Raw genomic sequence first — 18390 nt, 5'->3', positions numbered from 1 at the left:
TAACTTTCAAAAGATCTTATGACCCAAGTGCATTTCTACCTATATTTATGTACGTATAAAAAGTCTGAGGGGCACCTGGGTGGCTCAGTCGGTTAAGCGTCTGACTTCAGCTCAGGTCATGATCTCACGGTTTGTGGGTTCGAGCCCCGCATCGGGTTCTGTGCTGACAGCTCAGAGCCTGGAGCCTGTTTCAGATTCTGTGTCTCCTTCTCTCTCTGCCCCTCCCCCACTCATGCTCTGTCTCTCAAAAATAAATGTTAAAAAAGATTTTTTAAAAAGTTTGAAAACACTAATATATGGCATATAGAGTTCAGTACTGGTGTCCCATGATTTCTACTCCAGAGTTAGGCTTATCCTTCATCCTCCCGGTGGCCCTTCTTTGACCCCCGCAGCCTGGGTTCAAGCCTGCTACCTTTCATTCAGGGTCTCCTCCGCCACATTCCCAGCCCGTTAGGCCGGGACTACATTTCCCAGACGTCTGACTGACTAGCCGGTCCCGCGGCGCCTCTGAGGCCCCGCGGAATTGGTTTGAAGAGACCGGACACTTGGCTCCTGGGTAATGGCGGTACTGACGCAGGCAGGACTGCGCTTTTTCGCGGTCTCGCGGACTGGGGAATGACTTCTCAGCCGAAACTTGAGCACTCATACTCGACCAGGAAGGATCGTGGGGCGGGCTGAACAACCCAGATCCGGGAGAATTCCTAGTTCATGGCGTGTCGGGGAGTCCTGTACTCCCGATCCCGCTCTGAGAGCGCGGCTCCTTGTGGAAAGGGCTCTGGACTGTCAGCTTCCCGGCTTTTAACTACAGTTCTGAGAGGCCTCTCGGCATGTCCCAGTTTGAGGCGAGGGCTGTTGCGGTTAACTTTGGGGGCTTGACCAACCCACGCTTCCCCTGGCTGTGGGCTATCTTTCCCAGAAGCCTCCTCGGTCCACAGCCTTTCTTTTCTTTCTTTTTTTTTTTTTTAAAACTTATTCCCACCCTTCAGCACCACCTTATTGCTGCTCGGACCTGTCGGTTCGCCGAGGTCCTTAGAGGATGCTAGGTGAGGCTGGGCTGTCAGTACTGGCCTTCACCGAAGGCTGGAAACACGACGCGACACTGGGCGAAGACAGCTGTGCCAGCCAGGCTCTAGCTGGGATTTTTCCTCCCCTGGACTATATTCCCCTTAGGGCTCCGCGGCATATTCCACTTCCGGTCGAAGTTGGCTTGGCCGGTGGTGAGTTTGCGCGAGTTGGGGTTGAAAGGGTCGGGCGTTGCGGGCGGGCTGGCTGACTCTCTAGTTTGGGGCGGATTCGACCGGCTTGGAATGTGAGGTCCCCGGAAAAGTGGACGCTGAGGAGCTCCCTGGCCGGGCCAGGGTCTGTCCGGAGTCTAAAATACGGGTGGCCGTTGAGCATTTCTAGGCTGTGTCCTCCCGCTTGAAAAGTAAAAGACGTGGCGGAGGTTGGGGAATGTCGACGCCTCTAGTCTTCACTTGGGGGAGGGAGGTATCAGCCGCGCATCTGCACGGGGTGGCGGAGTGGTTTCATGCAGGCGCTGGAGTTGGCTGGCGGTGTCCGGAGGTCAGAGGTGTCGCCGGTGTCTGACTTTCTACCTGGACGGGAAGTATGTGCGATACTCTCCCGAAGTGGATTGTGCGCCCGACCTCTCTGCTCGGCGACCAGTGCCCCCGGGGCCGTGGTTAGTACATTAAGCGAGGCTCTCTAAGGCCCAGTGGGAGAGCCCCATGTGGCCGGACGCATCGCGGACTCTGTCTACGGAGCTAGAACTGGGAAGGGCGTCCTTGTACTTTCTTGGTCGACCTTGAGCGGGGTCCGCTGGTGGATGAGTTCAGCGAGGTGAATGGCTTTCTCCCTGGGGCTATTTCTGGTCTCCCGGGGGTTTCTAGGGCTTGGACCTGGGCGCCCCTCCTTACACTTCTCTGCGCTTTTTCCCCGAGTTCTCAGGGTCTCCGGGCCCATAAGGGTGCCACCAGTCTTAGAGGACAAGAATGTGGGATTCTGACTGGTGGATCCACGTAGGTTGTGTTGTGGAGCTCCAAATACAGGGCCTGAAGAGCCCAGTCAGTCTCCTGTGGAGGAAGGAGGCCACAGTGTTCTCTCCCAGGACTCCCATCTGGGTCCCTAAGGTCGCCTGCTTTCTGTGATGATAGGAGTGGGGATCCCCCAGGCTTCTTTGGTTTTGGGCTCCCTCTCCGTGCCTGGAGTGGGGCCAGGATTTGCTCTGATTTGGCCTCCTCTGGGGTCCAGGGTCTGTTGTCTCATAGTTTCTTAACCCTTGTCCATCGTTTTTGTTCTCTAAGAGTCCAGAAGAGGATAGAAAAGCCACTGTACATCACAAGTCATGGCGGAGGTAAGTTGTATTTGCCATGCTCTTCTTGGAAAGGGCTTCTTGGTTTACAGAACAATATCCTATTTCAGGATTCTATCCAGAAGATTTACAGTAGTGATTTGTAAAAACGGTAAGAAAGAAGGAAACCAAATTTATGGAGCAACTTTTCTTAACCAGAAAAGAATCCAAACGAGGGCTGTCTGCTTTGCATACATTGTCTCATCCATCTAGAATTTCCATTTTCCTGGATTTTATCCATTCCCAGAATAGTTATGACAGATGTGCCTCTCTGATTTGGCAAAGAAGTTAAAGAACAGAATGAGGTTACTCAGTTCCGTCTCAGTAATTTCTTTGTTGTCCACTTCAGGGTCACATGCTGTAACCTATTTACTTCCAAATTTCTAACAGCGTGGAGGCCGGCCTGCCTGCATCAGCTCTGTATACATTTTTCCTCCAAGAAGCAACTAACTTATTGATTGTTAAGCCACTTGTACTTTGAAGTTCTTTACATATGTTATCGTGTTGAATCCACATTAACAACTCTGTGAGACATTAATTCTGTGAGGCATATTTTCCCTTTCCATTTTAACTTACCTGAAATTAGACTAGTTTTACAATTCCTGGACAGTCATAGTTTCATTGATGGAGTTTTTTTCCTTTCCGTTTCCTTTCCATAGTTTTTTTTCCTTTCCTTTCCTGGTATATAAAGTAATGGTGGCTTTACAACCAGTGGCATCTCAAAAGTGATGAAATATGGAATTAACTCTTAAGTTGACAGATGAGGAAGTAGATTCTATTAAGTCACTCCAAAATTACACATTTAACAAATTGTACAACTGGGATCCCTCTACTTTTACCCACTTGTCAAAGGTTGTTATCCTTTTTAGTTTATGTTGGATAAATTTATATATTAAGCATATTCTGTTTCATTTATAAGTTGTTTTAGATATTTTTTCACCGTTAATCTATTCTGTATGTGTTTTACATTCAGAGTTTTCAAAAAATGTTTTAGTCTTTTATGTCACAGCCTTTCTTACTACAAAAATAGAAAAGTCATTCATATTTTTCTATAGTACTTAATTTTTGTCCAATTTAATCTTTTTTTTAAGTTTATTTGAGAGAGAGCTTGAGCAGGGGTGGGGTAGAGAGAAAGAGGGAGAGAAATCCCAAGTAGGCTGTGTGCTACTAGCACAGAGCCCAACAGAGGGCTCAAACTCAAAAATTGTGAGATCATGACCTGAGCCAAAATCAGGAGTTGGATGCTTCACTGACCACCCAGGCTTGCCGCCCCCCCCAAACTATTTAATATATAAGCATCTGGTGTGAGATATGACCAGCAAATGTTGGTTGTAAAATTTCTAATTTGGATTGTTTATTTAGATTTTGTCTAGAAATAACCTAATTGCTCTCTTTCTGTGCCTGTGGAGTAGTCAACTTAAAAGAATGGCAGTATTTGTAGTATATTTAGGTTTTTTCCTTGGATGTGTCTGAGTGTGACTTTTCTTCTGGCCAGTCAGTTCTCAAGGATTCCTTTCTCTTGAAAGACTAATAAAATACTCTTTCTTTTTTTTTTTTTTTTAAGTTTATTTATTTATTTTGAGAGAAACTGTGTAAATGGGGGAGGGGCAGAGAGGGAGAGAGAATCCCAAGCAGGCTCTGCACTGCCAGCGAGGAGCCTGATTTGGGGCTTAAACCCATGAACCCTGAGATCATGAGCTGAGCTGATCTTAGGAGTCAGACACTTAACTGACTAAGCCATTCAGGTGCCCCTAAAATACTCTTTCTGTTCTGGATTAATCTATTTCTTCCTTTCTCTGACTTTTCTTCTGAATTCTGTGAGAATTTGTTGAGTTTGTCTTCCCCTTCCCAGAACCTTCCTCAGATTCTCAGAGGAGAAACTATACCCTCCCCATACATTCTTAGCACATTTTGGTAAGGAAGAAACTCCAGCTCCCCTTGCCCTGCAACCTTTGACAGCTGTCTTGTTTCTCCCTCCATCTCCACCTCTCCTCAGTGGTAGATTGTCCTTTCTCTACATGAATGAGAAGCTATGAACTGCTAAAAAGGTAGAGTCTTATTCTCTTTTTGCAGTTTACTAGCTCTGTGACCATGAGTTTCTTCATAACATCCTGTATATAATGTGGTCATTATACAAGGTTTGGAGAATGTGATGGTAATGGAAATTCAATTGAATTTGCACTTGAACTGCCAACCTGGAGTTCTCCTAACTCCCAAATCCCATTGCTTCTGTCCGTTTCCTGTTCCTTGATGTCATGCCTTATAACCTCACACCACTGTCTGCATCCCATATCAGACCTTTGTGTAGGGGTGGATGGTGCATTGTCCTAATTAGACCACCTGGCTCGTCTTTTACTCCTTGCTAATCAAATAGTCCAGGCCTGTTACTATCTTTATTCAGTAAATCTCTGTTTCAGGACAAAGCTGCAACTCTTTATACATTTCATTATACATTTACTGTAAAGCACATTCTATGTTTATTGGAGCACTTATTCTAGTATTGGAGAAGAGCGGTTTAGCTCTGGCAAGGATGACCTGTCATCTAAGACCTTTCTGTCCTGGCCCCTTGGATTTCTCAAGTATCTCTTCTGTCTACCCCTTTCCCAGAATCCCTCACCAGTTACCCCAGTTAACTGTCTTCTCCTCTGACATACAGACTGTATTTAGTTTCTTTCTCTACCTCCAGCTTATCCTGTTCACTCTACTTGGAATGCTGTTCAGGGGTGCCTGGGTGGCTCGGTTGTTAAGCGTCCATCTCTTGATTTTGGCTCTGGTCACGAACTCACAGTCGTGAGCTCATTCTGTCTTTTGAGCTCTGCAGCGGGGCATGGAGCCTGCTTAAGATGCTTCAGATTCTCCCTCCCCCACTCCCCTGCTCACCCACTTGCTCTTTTTTTCTTGCTCTTTCCTCAAAAAAAAAAAAAAAAAGAAAGAAATCTGTTAGGTTTCTCAGGAATGGCAGATGACTTAGGAATACATTTCTTTTGTACTTGGAGGCCTTGAGTCTCCTATTCCCCACAGGAANAAAAAAAAAAAAAAAAAGAAAGAAAGCAAAGGAATGCTGTTCAGTTTGTTTTTACTTGTTGGAATCCTCTGTTGTTGTTTTTTCTGGGCCCCAATTAATCTTCTGTACATTATGTGAAACTTTCACATACACCTTAACCTAAGTAAGTCTCTGTTTCCTCATTTCCCATAGCAAGATTCATCTACTTGCAATTAAATCTAATTTATCCTGCTTGGAACCCCTCAGCTGTGAGAACAAGTCAAAATGTCTCATGATCTGATCCTTCTTTTTAACCTCATTCCTCTGTTCCCTCTGTCACTCGGCTCTAGCAGTTCCCATAATGCACAGTGCTGTCTCTTGCCTCTATTGCACGAGAAACACAAGAGGGGCATGTCCCATACCACCACTTTCTCTGGATTCTGTGAAGCCTGCTTCAGTCTCTTGTTTATTTTATGCTTTGTGACTCTCAGTGACTGTGCTGACATTCCCCTGTGCTGCATTTGTTGTAGTTCTTACCACACTGTATTGTAACTGACTTTTAAAAACTGCTTTTTATTAAATACTGAATAGTAGAAAATGTAAAAGGTTTGACAAATAACTGAACATCCATATTTAAGAAATAAAATATTAATTATTAAAAACCCATTGAGTTATCCCAGTCCAGTCTCTAGAGGTAACTACTCTAAATTTTGTGTTTATCATTCCCTTACTTTTCTTTACAGTTAAACATATATGTTTGTTTTTATTTTAAATTTGATAATAAATGAAATCATACAGTTTGGAATCTTCTACAGTTTCATTGCCTGTATTCAGGTATATTTAGGAGATTCGTTTATGTTGTGAATTTACTGTGTAACCATCCATTGTGTAAATACATTTTTTTCTTTTATATTACAAACACTATTCCTGTGAACATTTTTTTTTACAAATAGTTTATTGTCAAATTAGTTTCCACATAATCCTGTGAACATTTTTTAACTTGTCTCTTGTGTCATGTGCAAGAATTTCTCTGGGTTTATAACTAAGAACAGAATTCTTTCTTGGGTCCACCTTACTAGACACTTTTCAGTTGCTTTCCAGTGTTTATACCTGTTTTTAAACCCTGTTACTTCATATTCTCATCATTACTTGATATTATTAGACTTTTAAGTTTTTATCTATTTGGCAGGTATGAATTGATACATTATTCTGATTTTAAACTTGCATATTTTTGCACTAAATGAGGTTGAGCCCCCCCATTTTATGGTTTTCTGAAGTACTATTTCATGTCATTTTCTAATTTTTCTATTGAGTTTTATGTTTCCAATTTTTTGTTCCTTTTGGTGCTTTGTCGATATTTCTTAAATATTATAGATTGTCATTGTCATCCTTTGTCAGTTATGTGTGCTATACATACTTTCAATTTGTGGCTTCTAACATTAAATGGCAGTAGAAATTCTCAATTGTAATGCCATCATATTTAACACTGTTTCCTTTGTTTTACTAACTTATTTATGTCTTATTTAAGAAATCTCTTTTCCAGACGCCTGGGTGGCTCAGTCGGTTAAGTGTCTTACTTCAGCTCAGGTTGTAAATTTGCAGTTTGTGAGTTTGAGCCCCGTGTCAGGCTCTGTGCCGGCAGCTCAGAGCCTGGAGCCTGTTTCAGATTCTGTGTCTCCCTCTCTCTCTGCCCCTCTCCTGCTCATGTTCTGTCTGTCTCTGTCTCAAAAATAAATAAACACTAAAAAAAAATTTTTTTTTTAAATCTCTTTTCCTCTCTGAGTAAAGGTACTCTCCCATGTTTTCTATGAATGATACTGTTTTGCCTTTTGTGACTCAGTCTTTAATTCACTTGGGATTGATTTTAAGATATGATATATGGTAAGGGTCCAGTTTCACTTTTTCCATTTGGATAACCAACATCCAACATCATTTATTTGAAAAGCTATCACAAAGGATTAGGCAAACTGCACAGTTTCAGGGAACAGGCCCTACAAGTCTGCCCTCACTTCAGACTCTACCTGCAAGCTTGAGAGTCTGTAGGGTCACCCTCAACTTCAGAACAGCTGGCTGTACATTTAGGATTTCTCACAACCATCCTCAAGTTCAAAAATTCACTAGAAAGACTCCTAGAACTCACGGAAAGTTATTATATTCATGGGCACATTTATTACAGAGAAAGAATACCTTAAAATCAGCCATGGGATCAGATGAATAGGGTGGAATCTGAGAGGGTTCCAAACTTGAAGTTTACCTTCCTAGTATTAATATGTGGCAATATGCAGAGTATGGCCAACTAGGAAAGTTCATCCCAAGCTTCAGTATTGATTTCTTATTCAGGCTTCCCTTCATTCCATAGACATGACTGAATTATTTTCCATGTGGTGGAACTTGGTTTCCAACATCTCTCTTCCCTATTTACCTAAAGGTTGAGCTGATACCACATGGCCCAAACTCCAAAGGCTCTGAATACATGGTTGGTCTTTATGGCATAGCCAGCCCCACCCTAAGCCATCTCATTAACATAATCTTACACTGTGGTCTGAGAGGCCCATCATAAATAGCAAAGACACCCTTGTCACTTGAGAAATTCCAAGGGTTTAGAGGTTATAGCCTATGATCCAGACAAAGGCAACATGTCTCTTTGGAGGCCAAATTTCTTTCTTTTTAAATTTTTAAAAAATTTATTCTTTTTTGTTGTTGTTGAGAGAAAAAGAGAACTCCTAAGCAAGTGAGAGGGGTAGAGGGAAAGAAAGGGAGGATAGAGTTGACGAGGGGTTCCATTTCCCCACTGACCATGATGAGATCATGACCTGAGCCAAAATCAAGGGTCAAACGCTTAACCGACTGAACCACCAAGGTGTCCCTGGAGGCCACATTTACTACACAGTCATCCTTTCTCCTCTGTATTTCAGTGGCAGTTCTGTCATACATCCAGTTTCCACATATATGAATTGGCTGTTCTGTCCTTTGTAACCCCCTGGTCTGTCTCTTTCCCTAATGTTTTGTTTCTCTGTCTGCACCAAAACTGCATTGTCTTAGTTAAGACGGCTTTATAATAATGTTTGGTATTTGTTAAGTCACGTTCCTCTACAGTAGTCTTGTTCTCTGGGAGTCTCTTAAGTGATTTTTTGGCCTTTGGCATCTCCTATAAATTTTAGAATTGCCTGATTAAGTTCTAAGAAATACATTTGGGATAGGGTTCCTGGGTGACTCAGTTGGTTAAGCCTTCGACTCTTGGTTTCGATTCAGGTCATGATCTCACACTTCTGAGTTCAAGCCCTGCATCAGTACAGAGCCTGCTTGGGATTCTCTCCTCTCTCTGCCCTACCCCTCTCTCTCAAAATAAATAAACTTAAAAAAAAAAAAAAAAAAGAAATCTAGTTGGGATATTAATTTGTACTGCATTGACTCTGATTAGTTCAGGGAAGATTAATGTTTAAATTTTTTTTATTAATGTTTTATTTTTTTTTATTTTTTTTAATGTTTTATTTATTTCTAGGAGACAGAGAGAGACAGCGTGAGCAGGGGAGGGTCAGAGAGAGAGGGAGTCACAGGCTGAAACGGGCTCCAGGCTCTGAGCTGGCAGTCAGCACAGGGCCCGACGCGGGGCTCGAACCCACGAACCGCGAGATCATGACCTAAGTGAAAGTCGGACGCTTAACCGACTAAGCCACCCAGGCGCCCCTGTTTTGTTTATTTTTGAAAGAGAGAGACAGAGTGCAAGTTGGGAAGGGCCAGAAAGAGAGGGAGACACAATCCAAAGCAGGTTCCAGGCTTTGAGCTGTCAGCACAGAGCCCGATGTGGGGCTCGAACCCAAGAACCATGAGATCATGACTTGAGCCAAAGTCAGATGCTTAAGCAACTGAACCACCCAGGCACCCCAAAGATTGATGTTTTTACAGTAGTTGAGTCTAACTCTCTCTCTACCTGGCATAACTCTGCTTATTTAGGTTTTATATAATGGTTTTCAACAAAAGTTTATAATTAGAGTCATATATTTCTGTTAACTTTATTCCTAGGTATTTTTATATTTTGTAGTTTTTGTAAAATATTAATTTTTAAACATAATTTTCTCATCGTTTCTGTTGTACAGACATGAAACTGATTTTTAGATACTGGTTTTATATCTATCCAGCTTGCTGAATGCTCATTTATCCTGATATAGATTCTTGTGGATTTGGGGTCATCTAACTGTATAAACATATCATTGATGAATAAGAATACTTTTGTTGGGGCGCCTGGGTGCTCAGTCAGTTAAGCATCCAACTTTGGCTCAGGTCATGATCTCACGGTTCATGGGTTCGAGCCCCATGTCGGGTTCTGTGCTGACTGACAGCTCAGAGCCTGGAGCCTGTCTTCGGATTCTGTGTCTCCCTCTCTCTCTGACCCTCCCCTGCTCACGCTCTCTCTCTCTCTCAAAAATAAATAAAACATTAAAAAAAAACCAAAAAACAAAAATATTTTAAAAAATACTCTTTGTCTATAAATAATTGTGTTATTTTAAAATGTTGATCTTTTCCTTCTTCAAACTTTATTTAGTTCTAATTCTTACCTTCCTGCAATGGTTTCCCTTGGTAGGATGGAGAGAGGCTTTAAGTACAGTGTTACATTGATCAGATCTTCACTTCATGGCACATTATCATTGGTCTGAGCAAGACCATTCTCTTTTTCTGATTATTCACTTCTTCCATTCCATTTGACATCCCCCCCAGGCAATCCTATTAATGTGCATCCTTTTATTGGTATGAGTTCAGGCAAAAGAATTTTCTTGTGTTAATGCCCAAATAATCAGTTTTTCTGAACCTCCAGATATGGTTGAGAAGAGTGTTATTTGAATTGGGTCCATTATCCTACATGTAGCCATTAAATCACGCTTATTAATTTTGTTATTTTGTAATTTAAATAATTTCTGTTTTTATTGATTTTTTTTGTTGTGTCAGTTATTTTGATTGATGGGTTCTCATAATGATGAGAATTTGTCATAATTTTGTTCCTTTTTATTTTATTTATGTGTATGTATATTTAGGTATATATTTTTTTTTTCTTTTTTTTTTTAATTAGGTGTGTATAGAAGTTATCTTTTCACCTTTTACCTCCAGTCTTTCAGGATATTTATTTTTTGGATGTGTCTCTTATAAAAAAAAAATTTTAATGTTATTTATTTTAGACAGAGCATGAGCAGGGGAATGGCAGAGAGGGAGACACAGAATTCGAAGCAGCTCTGGGCTCCGAGCTGTCAGCACAAAGCGCAGTGCAGGGCTTGAACCCACAAACTGTGAGATCATGATTTGAGCCAAAGTCGAGACATTTAACCAACTGAGCCACCCAAGCACCTGGATGTGTCTCTTGTAAACATTATATAAAGGTTTTGGTTTTTAACCAACTTTATCTTTTAATGAGAACATTTAGTCCATTAATATTAATTGCTGATATAGGGGCACCTGGCTGGCTCATTCAGTAGAGCCATGTGTCTGTTGATTACAGAGTTTTAAGTTCGAGCCCCACGATGGGTATAAAGGTTACTTAAAAATAAAATCTTAGAAAAAATTACTTATATAATTGAAATTGTCGTTTTTGGCTTAGTTTGTGGGGTTTTTTTTTTAAACCTTTTCCATATTTTTTAAATGTTTTTTTATTTATTTCTGAGAGAGAGAGAGAGATAGCGTGAGCAGGGGAGGGTCAGAGAGAGAGGGAGACACAGAATCCGACACAGTCTCCAGGCTCTGAGCTGTCAGCACAGAGCCCGATGCGGGGCTCGAAACCACGAACCGTGAGATCATGACCTGAGCCGAAGTCGGATGCTTAACCAACTGAGCCACCCAGGCACCCCACCTTTTCCATATTTTTAAAAATCTCATTTCACCCCTCTGTGAGTTAGAAAGTTATAAACTGGTTTTGTTTATTTAGTGGTTACCTTAGAAATTTTAACATTTTAGGGGCGCCTGGGTGGCTTAGTCGGTTAAGCGTCCGACTTTCGCTTAGGTCATGATCTCGCAGTTCATGGGTTCGAGCCCCGCGTCGGGCTCTGTGCTGACTGCCAGCTCAGAGCCTGGAGCCTGTTTCAGTCTGTGACTCCCTCTCTCTCTGACCCTCCCCTCCTCACGCTGTGTCTCTCTCTCTCTCCTAGAAATAAATAAAAACATTTAAAAAAAAAAAAAAAAGAAATTTTAACATTTTAACTTACCCAGTCTCTAAAGAACATCTTGTGGCACCTGACTGGCTTAGACAGTAGAGTTGTTGACTTGATCTGATGGTTGTGAGGTCAAGCTCCACGTTGGGTGTGGAACCTACTTAAAATTTAAAAAATAAGGGGTGCCTGGGTGGCTCAGTTGCTTAAGTGTCCCAATTCTTGATTTTGGCTCAGGTCATAATCTCACAGTTCATGAGATTGAGCCCTGCTTTGGATTCTCTTTCTCTGCCCCTTGCCCACATGCTCATGTATCTGTGCTCGCTTGCTGTCTCTTAGCATTCCTTTCACCAGGAATACTGATGAAGTAGAAATTCTTGCTGGAAATGTTATGCCTTCCTTGTTAAAGCTGTCTTTTCATGAAGTGATTAAGTAAGACACCATGTTACAAACTTGGATTTTCCAATTATACAAGAAAGTAATTGATGTCGATTTGTTACAGTATTTGCCCAAATCTGTAACTCTGAGATTTTTAAGATATGATAGATTGAGTTATGTATGGAGTTACGTGATACTTCAAGAAGCCTGTGCCAGGTAGACATCAATAAGTCGGTCCATTTTGAACTTATGTAACATATGCTTATCTTAGGTCAAATCATTTTGAGTCTAGATCTTCCTCCTTTAGTTCTGGCAGATCATGAACAAGGAAAGGGTTTATATACCATAAACAAGGACAGTTTATGGTAACAGGAACAGTATAGCCAGATGTATACATTGTTGAGAAGTAGAGACTCATACTGCAAAAGAACTTAAGAGAACTTGTGCAACCTAGTACCCCAGAGTGAGAACACTGAATGTATAAGATGAGTTGTCATACAGCCAGTAAAAATGGTGTCTATTTTAGAATTTTTGGTGACATGGAAAAGTGATTAGGCTTTAATATTCTGACATATTTATGGGCATGAGGTTTTAAGAAATTATTAAATCATTAAGTTATATTCAAATTCTACTTTCAGAAATAGAAATTTTTTTAAGTTTATTTCTTTATTTTGAGAGAGAGCTGGGGAGGAGCAGAGGGAGAGGGAAAAAATCCCAAGCAGTCTTCGTGCTGTCAGCGAAGAGGCCCATGTGGGACTGGAACTCACGAACCACAAGATCATGACCTGAGCCAAAATCAAGAGTCAAATGCTTAACTGACTTAATTAAATTGGGTGCTTAACCAGGTACCCAAGAAATAGAAATTTTGGAAGATATTTTTGAATAATTCAGACTTTTAAGAAATATTTCTTTATTGGGAGAAGGAGAATACTGGGGAAGGAGATAGTCACAAGCATCATGTGGTGAACACAGTGTGCCATGTATTTGTATGTATGCATAGTTAAATTGGGAAACACCAGTTGTGTGAACTTTGGTTATTCCCAGATGTGGGGAGATAATGGAAGGGGATAGTGCCAAAAGGTTACTTCTATAGTTGCAGGCATGTGTGCACCAAGAATGGTGTGTGCTCTGATCCCTCTTGCTTCCACACTGAATCATCCGTATAAAAGGGCCCAGCATAGCCTGTTATCTTACTAATGTTGTTGCCTTACTAAATTGCTTTTTCTATTTTTTTAATCCCATTGTAAAGATTTTGCCCATTAATTTCATAAATATATATTTATCTGTGGTTTCAGGGCTTCAAGTTTAAAGATGTGGCCATTTACTTCTCTCAAAAGGAGTGGGAATGCTTGCACTCTGTTCAGAAAAGTTTGTACCGAGATGTAATGTTGGAGAATTATAACAACCTGATCTCACTGGGTAAGTTTTTGAGCCCATAAAAATCAGAATTGGCATTCTGGAATTTTGTTCTTTGTTATGAATTTCTCATGAGTGCGTTTCAAATTGCCTGGCTGAATTGATGATTCTTGCTTCACAAGGAAAGGATTATCCCTTATGAAATTAGAAATTGGCTGCTCCGTTGGACAACTTTTATCTTTTTTGCTCCTCTGACTTACACCCCTTCTGTTGACTCTCAACCTATTTACTCATCCTTGAAAATCATGGTTGGGGGCGCCTGGGTGGCTGTCAGCTAAGCGTCCGACTTCAGCTCAGGTCATGATCTCATAGTTTGTGGGTTCAAGCCCCACGTCGGGCTCTGTGCTGACAGCTAACTCAGAGCCTGGAGCCTGCTTCAGATTCTGTATCTCCCTCTCTCTCTGACCCTCCCGTGTTCATGCTGTCTCTCTCTCTCTCAGAAATAAATAAAACATTTAAAATTTTTTTTTAAAAAAATCATGGTTGGGGCGCCTGGGTGGCTCAGTTGGTTAAGCGGCCAACTTCGGCTCAGATCATGATCTGTGGCTCGTGAGTTTAAGCCCCGCGTCAGGCTCTGTGCTGAGAGCTCAGAGCCTGGAGCCTGCTTCAGATTCTGTGTCTCTTCTCTCTGCCCTTCCCTGCTCATGCTCTGTCTCTCAAAAATAAACAAACATTTAAAAAAAAAGAAAAAAGAAAATCATGGACTGCTTTTAATTCTGGTACACACCTAACATAACTTTGTCCCTTTTTTCTTTTTTCTTTTTTTGAGCAGGACTTTCTGATTCTAAGCCAGATGTGATCTCTTTATTGGAGCAGGGGAAGGAGCCTTGGTTGCTTAAGAGTAAAGAAACAAAAGAATGGTGCCCGGGTGAGTAATAGTGACTCCTATTGGGAAGACTGTGGCAGGTGGTCACCTAGGGAGCCTACAAGAAGGCGGCACATCTTAGTTATTGATAGGAAAGTTCTCTGAAAAGGTCTGAGATCTGGAGAAGAAAGAAAAAGGATGTTTCAGCACAAGGCCTCAAATTTTCACTCCACTTATCACTCTTGCTACCCTTCCTCATAATTTCTTTTGATTAAAGTGTACTGTTCGGTGGTTTTTTAATATATTCAGTTTTGCACTTATGACAACAGTCTAATTTTAGAACTTTTTCATCATCCCACAATGAAATCCCATACCCATAACTAATCACTCCCCACATCCAGCCCTAGCTCTTTATTTCTGCAGGGTTGGCAGTGATATCCATCTCTTTCATTCCTGATATCAGTATTAGTCTTCTTTCTTTTTTTTTCCCTGGTCAGCCTAGCCAATTTTGTTGATCTTTTTCAAAGAACCAAGTTAGAGTTACATTGATTTCCCTATTTTTCTTCTTCTGTTTTGTTCATTTCCCCTCTGATTATTGATTATTAATTATTTCCTTCCTTCTGGTATCTTTGGGTTTACTTGACTCTATATAGTTCCATAATCTAATTTGAGATCTTTCTTGATTTTTGTTTTTTAATAGAGGCATTTTAAGCTGCATATTTCCCCTTTAGGATCTGTTTTAACTGTATCCCATAAGTTTTGGTATGCTAAGTTTTCCTTTCACCCAACTCAAAAGTATTTTCTAATTTCTCTTATGATTTCTTTGACCCTTTGGTTATTTAAAAGTGTGTTGTTTTCTGTTTCCTTGTTGATCTTCTGGCTAGTTGAGCTATCCATTATTGAAAGTAGAGCACTGAAGTCCTTAATTTTTGAATTGTCTGGTTTTTTTCTTCAATTTTGTGCTTGCTTCTTGTTCTTTGGGGCTCTGTTACTAGACATACATACTTAATAACTGTTACCATTTATTTTTAGCTTTTTATTTCAAAATAATTTAAGGCTCAGGAGTTACAAAAATGCAGAGTTCCCCTGTACCCTTCACCCAGCTTTCTCTAATGATAAAATCTTATCTAATCTTAGTACACTTGGCAAAACCAGGAAATTGATGTTGGCACAGTAGTAGTAACAAAACGGTAGATAGACCTAACTCAGATTTCACTGGTTTTCACATACACTTTTTTTTTTTTTTTTTCTGAGAGATAGAGACAGCGTGAGCAGGGGAGGGTCAGAAAGAGAGGGAGACACAGAATCTGAAGCCGGCCCCAAGCTCTGAGCCAGCTGTCAGCACAGAGCCCGACGTGGGGCTCAAACTCAAGAGTTGTGAGATCATGACCTGAGCTGAAGGATGCTTAACCGACTGAGCCACCCATGCGCCCCACATACCCTTATTTTTTTATTTTTATTTATTCTTTTGGGTTACTATGAAATTTTATGACGTGTGGATTTATATCCACCACTGCCACATTTGGGATACAGAACCCTCAGCATTTTAAATATTGAAAACAAATTTTTTTAATGTTTATTTTTGAGAGAGAGAGAGACCAGAGCATGAGTGGGGGGTGGGCAGAGAGAGAGAAGGAGACACAGGATCTGAAACAGGCTTCAGGCTCTGACCTGTCAGCACAGAGCCCATCATGGGGCTCAAACTCAGGAATGATGAGATCATGAGGTAGGCTGAAGTCAGATGCTCAACCAACTGAGCCCCCTAGGCACCCCTAAATATTTCTTATAAAACATTTTTGAAACAGTACTATAATATTTAGGTGAATAAAGCATGATACGTAACTTTCAGAGTCAGTGCTATTTTGGTTATATAAAAAGGATGCTACAAAACAGTGAAAGGAACTAAAAGATAACATTGAATAACCTAGGAAGTAGCTGGGGTCTGGAAGGATGCTAGGCATGCTGGAATTAGTCTCAATTGACCTTGTAAGCCAAAATAGGGATTGTCTTAGTCACAGGCCCCTTCTGGGAATGGTGTGTCTGGTAGAGAGGGGCCAAGTGTGATTATGGTTTAACACTTGTGTCTCTTTCTGGGTGTTTTCTTGAATCCTGGCCCTTGAATTAATGCGCATTATTCAGGCAAGGAAGAGCCAGTCTTGACAGGAACCTGCAGAGGACTTAAGGGCTGCTCTAAATCCTTAATCACTGATAACCCTGAGAGTTTTCTTCTTTAGAAACCTGACCTGTGCAATGGCCAGAGAAATTGAGTATCTTTTTAGAGGAGATGGTTGTAGGTAAGGCCCTGCTGTGGAGAGAAATTTGTATTTTATTGTAAGCACAGGTGGGATATACTATATTTAAACTGTACTGTATTCAAACACACTTTGAATCGCTGAGAGAGATTAATAAAAATGCCAATGTCTTTCATTCATCAAACAGTATTTACTCTGTGCAGATACAGTAAAGGACAGACAGACAATATAGAAGTAAACAAAGTTTAATATCTGTGGAGTTTGGAGGTGATGTATACTGATGTCTGCAAGGTGAATGGATGGAGAGAGAGAAAGATACATGATAAGGCAATTAAAGCCAGATATTTATTGTAGAAGTTAAGTACTGGGAATATGGGAGTTCACTGCCCCAATTCTTTTGATTTTTCTGTAGGTTTGAAAGTTCTCATGGTAATGTTGGAGAAATAGATCAAATGACATATGATGATAAGTCCATTGCAAAAAATAGAGTAAGTAGAAATGAGGGACTGATTTGTAAAGAGTGGTTTCATGTTTGACTAGAGGTCAAAATGAAATAATTGAATAAGCCATATTAATATCTTAGGGAAGATATTTGCAGATAGAGATTCTGAAGGAAGGGTGTGCTTCACAACTTTGAAGACCATCCAGTTGGTCAGGGAGTGGAGCAAAGTCTGCTAAAGAGAGGAGATTGGAAGTGAGGTCAGAAAGAGATAGTACGAGACAGGTTCAGGGACAGTTTTATAGACCTCATAAGGACTTTGACTTTTGCTCTGTACTCTGAGAGGGAAATCCAGTGGAGAATTTTATGCAGAAGAAAGGCTTGATCTAACTTACTTAACAAGAACACTCTGGCTACTGTGTTAGGTATGGGATATAGGAGGGCAGCAGTGGAAGTAGGGCAGTCTTTTAGGGAAGTATGTTAACTTTGGTGAGAAGACGGCTTTGGACAAGGTGGTAGAGATACTGATAGAAGGAGTCAAACTCTGGATATATTTTGAAGCTAGAGATGAGAGGACTTGCTGTTAGATGTAATGTCCTACTCCTTTAGATTTCTCATTTAGTTGGTCTTGGGCAATTCCTGGATGTCATATTTATAATGTTCCTCCTCTAATTTACCAGAAGTGAAGAACTGTTCTTTCACGAATTCCCCTCATTTTCTCTATTCTCATCCCCTCCCTTCAACCTGGGCTTTTTTTTTTTTTTTTTTTTTTTTGAGTTTCAGTGCCGTTTCAGCTATTTAAACTATTTAGTATTTTTAGTTTGTTGTTTCCACCTNGCTAAAACGTGTTCCTTTTAAGGAAAAAAAGAATGCAAGATTAGTGTGTGTGTGTGTGTGTGAAGAAAAAACTACAAAACCACCCATAATCCCACTAATAGGCCTAACAACAATAACTAATTTTGTTTTTAATGTCAGCTCTCCTATGTGTACACATAGGATTATGTGATTGTAACAGTATAGTAATTATAGTAATTGTATATTAAGAACTGTTCTTGGGGCGCCTGGGTGGCTTAGTTGGTTAAGCGTCCGACTTTCACTTAGGTCGTGATCTCGCGGTTTGTGGGTTCGAGCCCCGCGTCGGGCTCTGTGCTGACTGCCGGCTCAGAGCCTGGAGCCTGTTTCAGTCTGTGACACCCTCTCTCTCTGGCCCTCCCCTGCTCGCGCTGTCTCTCTCTCTCTCCTAGAAATAAATAAAACATTTTAAAAAATTAAAAAAAAAAAAAAAAAGAAATTTCCTGTCTCCTGCCACGTGACCATACATCCTATTTTCTTTCTTGTTATCTTACAGATTGGGAGTCCAGAGGAGAAACCAGTAATTTATTTCCAAAGATGGGAAGTTATGAAATTAAATTATTGCAACTAAAGATAAAAAGACTTGAAAGCTCTATCCTTGAGTGCACTAGGGTCAGAGATAACAGAGAAATCAAATGCCACTTGGAGAAACAACAGGAGGGACATTTCAAGCAAGCTGAAACAACCTCTGGAGAAAGGTCTGTTTCCGTTCGTTGCCCAGTTCATCGAGTACTGCAGAGAGTTCATACTAAAGCAAAAACCAGTGAATTTAAGGGATGTAAGG

General features: G+C 40.9%; 2 protein-coding genes across 2 annotated transcripts in view; both read left to right on the top strand.

The window, feature by feature from the left end:
- The window catches only part of ZNF568 (zinc finger protein 568), a 68391-nt gene that overhangs the window by 46654 nt on the left and 3347 nt on the right, over positions 1–18390 (top strand). The window lies entirely within an intron of this gene.
- On the top strand, positions 819–18123 carry LOC120243535 (putative protein ZNF720). Its single transcript, XM_039249737.1, has 6 exons — positions 819–1217; positions 2304–2353; positions 13138–13261; positions 14031–14126; positions 16728–16803; positions 18103–18123. Exons 2-5 carry the CDS (start codon positions 2345–2347, stop codon positions 16760–16762), a joined length of 264 nt encoding a protein of 87 aa, XP_039105668.1. The 5' UTR covers positions 819–1217; positions 2304–2344; the 3' UTR covers positions 16763–16803; positions 18103–18123.

This window comes from Hyaena hyaena, unplaced genomic scaffold (assembly GCF_003009895.1).
Source record: "Hyaena hyaena isolate Hyena2069 unplaced genomic scaffold, ASM300989v1 scaffold_345, whole genome shotgun sequence".
Taxonomy (NCBI): domain Eukaryota; kingdom Metazoa; phylum Chordata; class Mammalia; order Carnivora; family Hyaenidae; genus Hyaena; species Hyaena hyaena.
The sequence above is the reverse complement of the archived record's forward strand: the minus strand, read 5'-3'. Positions and strand labels throughout refer to the sequence as shown.